This window comes from Phaethon lepturus, unplaced genomic scaffold, assembly GCF_000687285.1.
Source record: "Phaethon lepturus isolate BGI_N335 unplaced genomic scaffold, ASM68728v1 scaffold5771, whole genome shotgun sequence".
Taxonomy (NCBI): domain Eukaryota; kingdom Metazoa; phylum Chordata; class Aves; order Phaethontiformes; family Phaethontidae; genus Phaethon; species Phaethon lepturus.
This window is the reverse complement of record NW_010519725.1, coordinates 4,806-12,060: the sequence shown is the minus strand read 5'-3', so window position 1 is coordinate 12,060 and position 7,255 is coordinate 4,806. Positions and strand designations below refer to the sequence as shown.

The window sequence follows — 7,255 nt, the reverse complement described above, 5'->3', positions numbered from 1 at the left end:
GTTGGATTTCTGGGCTGTGAGTGCACATTGCTGGGTAATGTTGAGCTTCTCATCAACCAACACCCCCAAGTCCTCCTTAGGACTGCTCTCAATCCATTCTCTGCCCAGCCTGTATTTGTGCTTGGGATTGTGCTGACCCATGTGCAGTATCTTGCACTTGGTCTTGTTTAGCTTCATGGGGTTTGCACAAGCCCACCTCTCAAGCCTGTCAAGGTCTCTCTGGATGGCATCCTTTCCCTCCAGTGTGTTAACTGCACCACACAGCTTGGTGTTGTTGGCACACTTGCTGAGGGTCCACTCAATCCCACTGTCCACGTTGCTGACAAAGATGTTACATGGTGCCGGTCCCAATACCGTCCCCTGAGGAATGCCACTTGTCACTGGTCTCTACTTGGACACTGATCTGTTGACCACAACCCTTTGAGTGCGACCATCCATCCAATTCCTTATCCACCAAGTGGCACATCCATCAAATCCATGTCTCTTGTGTGGGACAGTGTCAAATGCTTTGCACGAGTCCAGGTGGATGATGTCAGTTGTCCTCTCATCTACCCTGTAACCCTGTCATAGAAAGCCACCAAATTTGTCAGGCATGATTTGCCCTTAGTGAAACCATGTTGACTGTCACCAATCACCTCCTTATTTTCCATGTGTCTTAGCATAGTTTCCAGGAGGATCTGTGCCATGATCTTGCCTGGCACAGAGGCGAGACTGACTGGCCTGTAGTTCCCTGGGTCTTCCTTTTTTCCTTTTTTAAAAATGGGGGTTATGTTTCCTCTTTTCCTGTCAGTGCATGGCTTAAATATGATGGATGGTGGCTTAGCAACTTCATCTGCCAGTTCCCTCAGGACCCATAGATGCATCTTATCAGGTTCCATGGACTTGTGCACCTTCAAGTTCCTTAGGTGGTCTCAAACCTGATCTTCTGCTACAGTGGGTGGTTCTTCATTCTCCCAGTCCCTGCCTTTGCCTTCTGTGACTTGGACGGTGTGGCTTGAGCACTTGCTGGTGAAGACTGAGGCAAAAAAGTCATTGAGTACCTCAGCCTTCTCCATATCCTAGGTAATCAAGTCTCCCGTTTCCTTCTGGAGAGGGCCCATGTTTTCTGTAGTCTTAGTCTTCCTTTTATTACCAATGTACCTACAGAAGCTTTGCTTGTTGCCTTTGATATCCTTGGCCAGATTCAATTCTATCAGGGCTTTGGCTTTCCTAACCTGATCCCTGGCTGCTCAGACAATTTCTTTGTATTCCTCCTAGGCTATCTGTCCTTGCCTCTGCCCTCTGTAGGCTTCCTTTTTGTGTCTGAGTTTGTCCAGGAGCTCCTTGTTCATCTGTGCAGGCCTCCTGGTGTTTTTGCCTGAATTCCTCTTTGTTGGGATGAATTGCTCCTGAGCTTGGAGTGGAGAATGTGATCGTTGAATATTAACCAGCTTTCTTGGGCCCCTCTTCACTCTAGGGCTTTATCCCATGGTGCTCTACCAAGCAGATCCCTGAAGAGGCCAAAGTCTGCTCTCCCAAAGTCCGGGGTAGTGAGACTGCTGTGCACCTTCCCTGCTGCCCTAAGGATCTTGAACTCCACCATTTCATGATCACTGCAGCCAAGGCTGCCCTTGAGCTTCCCATTCCCCACCAGCCCCTCCTTGTTGGTGAGAACAAGGTGCAGCGCAGCACCTCTTCTTGTTGGCTCCTCTTATCACTTGGAGAAAGAAGTTATCATCAGTGCATCCCAGGAACCTCCTGGATTGCTTATGCTTTGCTGTGTTATCCCTCCAACAGATATTGGGGTGGTTAAAGTCCCCCCATGAGGACCAGGGCTTGTGAACAGGAAGCTGCTCCTATCTGTCTATAGAGGGCCCCATCCACTCAGTCTTCCTGGCTGGGTGGCTGTAGCAGATGTCCACTATAATGTAACCTGTCCGTGCCCTCCCTTTAATCCTGACCCATAAGCTCTTGGTTGGCTCCTCGTCCATCCCCAAGCAGAGCTCCATGCACTCCAGCTGGTCATTGACATAGAGGATGACACCCCCTCCTTGACTTCCATCTGTCCTTACGAGTGTCCTTCCATTCCAATACTCCAGTCACAGGAGCCATCCCACCACGTCTCCATGATGCCAATAAGATCATAGCCCTGCAGCTGTGTGCATGTGTCTAACTCCTCTTGTTTATTCCTCATGCTACATGCGTTTGCATAGAGGCATTTAAGTTGGGCGCTCGGTGAAGGTGACTTACTGGCTGGAGTGGCTGCAATTCCTTTGTGCTGCTCTTCAGGTGCTCTGCTGCTGACCTGTGATCCTTTTCCAGGCTCTGGGCATCACTTGTGCTGCAAGTTTTTCCTTTCCTCATAGAAGAAGCCTTTTGCATCTTGCTCTATTTCTCCTCCCCTCCAGCCTTTGCTTTGTCATGTCTGTGCTGGGAAATGTTTGTTCGGTGGCAGGTTTTTCTCTTGTGGTTTTATCCTTGGTCCCTGTGCACTGTGGACCAGCCCTGACCAGCAGGCTGAGCCTGCCCAGAGAAAATCCAGCCTAAGGCATATTGTGGTCCTCTTTGTGCCATTTTCTTCTTCTCCTAATAACCTACACATTAATCAAAACTCAGTTAAGATCAAACCTTGATCTTCTGCACTCCAAAGGAAGGTGTGCCAAAACCAGTAGCTCATGGGACCACGTCACTGTCATTGCAGCCAGTTCCTGTTCTTCTGGTGCTTTGCCTTTCAGGTCTCTTCTGTTCCTGGTCTACACACTAGTAGTGTATCCCTCCTAGCAGGATTCATATATTTTGGTTTCTGTCACCCAGGTTCTGCTTAGTTTTTTTTAGAGCGGCTGCTTTCCCTGGTTCACACCCGGTTAGGTGATGGGACTGTAGAATATATTTGGCTTGTGCCACGTCGTAAGGCCCTGTAGCTGGGTTGTAACAGGCTGTGTCTCACTCTGCCTCCAGCCTACGAAGCTGTTTCCCCTGCTATGATGCCAGGGCAGATCCCTGACCTGTCCCTGACGGCCGGCGCGCTGCCTGGGCTTGGCCCCTTGACGGGACTGCCTGGCACAGCCCTGACCACCGAGGAGCTGAAGTACGCCGATATCCGCAACATCGGGGCCATGATCTCACCGCTCCACTTCCTGGAGGTGAAGCTTGGGAAGAGACCCCAGCCTGTGAAAAGTGAGGTGAGTCTTGGGGACTGCTGGGTGCAGATGGCCCTGCAGGGCTGTTGCCTGCACCTGCCTGGGTTTCACCCCTGCCTGTGCTTGGGTTTCCTGCCAGGGTGTTTTATAAGCATCTCACGCTGCCTGTTTGGTGATGTGCACACGTGTTGGCAGCTGCTCCACTGGCAGCCTCTTCCCTGTGCCTGAATTTCTGTCCCTGCAGCGTGGGCTGGGAGCGGTGGCCTTGGCGTCCCAGACCTGACTGGTCCCACACAGCCATTGGCAGCCGGCTGAACTCAAGCCCTGCCTGTGGAATGGGGTCTGGCACAGCCAACATGTCCCTAGGTTGGGGCATGCACCCAAAGGAGAAGCTGCGCAGCCCGTCAGGGGGCTTGTGCGATGCTTTCATCCTGTCTCTGGTGCCAGCAAGCCCTTGGTGCTGCTGGCATTGGCGTTGCCTTTCCTACGGGGATGAGGCGTGTGGGCGAGCGGTGTTGAGTGGCAGCAGTGACTCAGCTGGTGCCGCAGGTGCTGCTGGTGGGACTGCCCCTGCCCCGCTGCTTGGGGGGGCCTGGCTTCACCTTGGGGCTCCTGGAATGGGGAAGGTGGGCAGCTGCTGCTTGCTACTGCAGGCTGGCATGTCAGAACCAGGCTGCAGGGACTTGGGACACACTTGCACAGCACTTTCCTTGTGTGGTTGTCTCATGTGTTGGTTGTCCAGTCTTTGACCCTTTGACCCTTGCTGTACTGGTGGTGAGTGTTTGCACCTCCCACTGCCTGCAGATGGAGCTGAGAACCCATCAGTTTGGAGGCCCCACATTGGTGAGGGTGGTGGCTGCTGTCAGGAGGTCTGATAAACAACACTTCTGAGCAGTGCATTTCCTCCTGTGTGAGGATACCTCAGATGATGCCGCGTGAGGATGGGGTGACAGGCATTCTCTGGAGATGTCAGCAAGTATGTGCTAGATGATGGGAAAAGCTGCCTGTGATGAGCTGTGAGCTGAAGGGGGTAAAACATCAGTTCCAGGGAGCAGCCCACTCTCCAAATGGTGCTGACACTTAGTTTGGCCCAACTCTTATGGCAAAAGCTCAGCAGCACCCAGGCCCACCTGTGGGGAGGGTGCCTGTTCCTTGCCCCCAACTCCTTGCAGTGGACTCCTGCAGGGAGAACCGGTATGACGGAGTCCATCCGAACATCTTGCACAGGAGCTTTGTGCCCAAGGGGATGTCCAATCTGCTCGTGCAGCATCCCATGGAGATCACCTGGGGAAGGACTGGACAGCTCCGCAATGGCAGGCACTGAGGCTAGTGCTGCAGGAGGCCATCAGAAGGGCCTGCGGGATGCTAATGGCTTCAGTCCCTCTATGGGCAAAGCAGTTGTGGGTTGGCAGCTGAAGCCAAATGCTGTCCAAACTCTTGGCCTGGGTGTCATGCAGCAAACAAGGTGCAATGGATTAGGGATGAAAGAGGGAGTCTGTAGCTGTGCTGTCTTCCCAGGCTCAGCTCCTTTCCTGGGGTGTCTCAGGCACCTCTGGGCCAGCCCCGCAACAGTTTCTTCTGCTTGGTGGGCATGGGGGATGTGGTCTTACCAGCCTCTTTGTAACAGGGATGCGGCAGCTCTGCTTCACAGCAGGTGCTGGAAGTGCAGTGTCCTCTGAGCCAGTTGCTGAGACACCATGTGGAGGAAAGATAAGGGGGAATCTACTAGCAGCCCCCGCATGGCCGCTTTTGCTGCAGCCAGTTCCTCCCCTGCATGGCCTGTGAAGCCGAGGAGTTGAAGACAGCAAATGGAGCTGCCCCTGGCACAGGCTTTGCAGTGAAAGCCTGGGGGAGCTGAAGCAGTAGCTGCTTATCCCAGGAGTAGCCAAGAAGCTGCCCACGCATAATTTTGCAATGCAGCCTGCAGCTGCTTTCCTTCTGCAGGGAGCCAGTGCCCGGGGACGCTGGGTACCGGCACACCATGCTCTGCGCGATGCCTGGGAGGGCAGGCTGCTCCCTGCCAGCTGGGGCACAGGCAGCTTTGTCTGCCACCGGGGTGTTTGTCTCTGGGAGTGCACACAAAGCCCACCTAGTGGTGCTGGGCTCTGGCTTCCCCGCAGGCTTCCTCTTGGGGCAGCTGGAGACAGGTGCTGCTGGGCTCCACTATCGAAACCTGCCTGGGATGCTCCCTTTGGGACAGAGCCCTGCCCCTCGTGCTGATGATCGCCTCTGTTGCTGATGCTGCTGACTGAAGCAATTCAGGAGGCAACCCCAGAGCTTCTACCCACAGGGTTGCCCTGGAGATTGGCTACTGACACATGCCATGGGGTGATATACCACTGCTGTTCCTCATGCCTCTGAGTTGAGTCCTAACCCCAGCACCAGGGCCGTGTCACCTTTTTAAACTGAAATCAAGCAGAAGCAAAGAGGGGGAAACTTGCTTTCTTGAAGTTACAGGAGCTGTGGTCAAAAAGCAGAGCCAAGAGTTCAAGCTGCTGGTATCTGTGCTGAGCCACCCTCCTTGAGCATCTGTACCCCCTCTAAAGGACACAGCCCTTTGCTGTGGGGTGAACAGGAAGCTGAAGGGGATAGGTCACTTATTCTTTGATCCTCACTGAATGGAACAACAGGGCATGGAAATGTGTCAGGCAGTTCTCAAGGAGACTGTGAGGTTTGTGCAGTTGCTGGCTGTTCTTCTAGTTCCTGTTACAACCCACAATGTACTTTGCAGGAAAATTTGGAGTGTGTTTCTTGAGCTTTGGAGCTGTGAGCACATGTCCCCTCTCTACATCCTCCTAATAATCCTTGAACTAAAAGGCTGAGAAGCTATCTAAGGAGTAGATGAGTGGTTGGTAAATGTGTGGAGGGGAATGGTGGCTACCCTGAGGTCCACCTCCTCTTAAACTCTCCGTGGAAATTTTGTAAGAGCTGCTTGTGCCTTTCCTGGTCAGAAAAGGCAGCAGAGCAGGGAGTTAGAGCTTTCCTGGTCACTCTGCTAACGCCTGCCACGTCTGAGTTATGTGGGTGTAGTGAGAGCTGGCCATTTCTAACTGGAATTGGGGGCATCAGAGCAGTTCCCATCCTGGTTCTCTCAAGTGTGGTGCATGATGCCCCACGGCACTGCCTTGGCAAAGAAATGGTGTCAGTCTGGCATTATGGAAGCTGTGCATAGCTTGTGCTGACTTGGCTTAATGTTTTAGTCCTAGCTGAAATAGCAACTTTGGTATAATGCTTGGGAAGTAAAGTAGAGAAGATGCAAAAGCTGTTAGTGCTGTAAAACTTGGACACCATCTTCTAAAGCTCACTACATGCTGCATATTGGACATACAGCTTACTTAAGGTACCCCTTCACCTTAACTCTCCTGAGCCAATCATCACATTGAGATGTTTTGATTAGTGGGCTTTGGGCTCGGTGAACGTTAGCAGTGCGCACAGTTTTCCGTGGGTGATGGCACCTGCAGCTTTCATTTCCTGCAGGCACTACCGGTGTACCTATGTGTGGGGTAAGCTGTTGACCCCCACCCCCACCACTTTGTGGCCTTGGCATTGGGAGTCTCTGACTTTGCTTTTGAGGTGACTAAGCCCAGGCACTAGAGTAACACGGCTGTTCAGATGGTGTGTGCTGCGAGAGACTCGTCTGGGAGATGTGTATCAGATGGGAGCTGCCATTAGAAAAGGTGCAAATAGGCTGCACCAGCAAATGTTGCTGCCACTGCATTTGCTGTCAGGTATCGGTTGACAGGAACGAGGCAATTCAGTCTGACATCTCAAATTTTGAAGCCTCAGGCCAAATGTGGATGAAGGCACTGGGGACCTTTTCTTCTTTAGCCATGCTACAAAGTGTAACCTGGATGCTGACTTCTCAGGGCTTTCCAGCACTCGGATTTTTCTTGAGGGAGCTGATTTGCGTTCTTGGATGTAAGCATGCCATAGGACATTTACACAGGCTTTGTAGTAAATATCTCTAAATACTTTGATTACGGGTTTCCAACCCATAGGGCTTATTGGGTTTGGCCTGTGTGGTTTGAGCCAGTCAGTGCAGAACAACTGAGTCATGGTGAACAGTGCAGGCACTGCCGTGTCCTGCTTCTTTCCAGTGGATGCAGGACCTGTCCCCACCTTACTGCAGTGGCCCT

The 7,255-nt window shown here is 52.5% G+C and overlaps 1 protein-coding gene across 1 annotated transcript in view; it reads left to right on the top strand.

The window, feature by feature from the left end:
• Nucleotides 1-2,960: 2,960 nt before the first annotated feature.
• The window catches only part of JDP2 (Jun dimerization protein 2), a 6,130-nt gene continuing 1,835 nt past the window's right edge, over nt 2,961-7,255 (top strand). Inside the window, 1 exon segment of the mRNA XM_010297130.1 lies at nt 2,961-3,161. Within this exon segment, the coding sequence (XP_010295432.1) occupies nt 2,961-3,161 (201 nt within the window).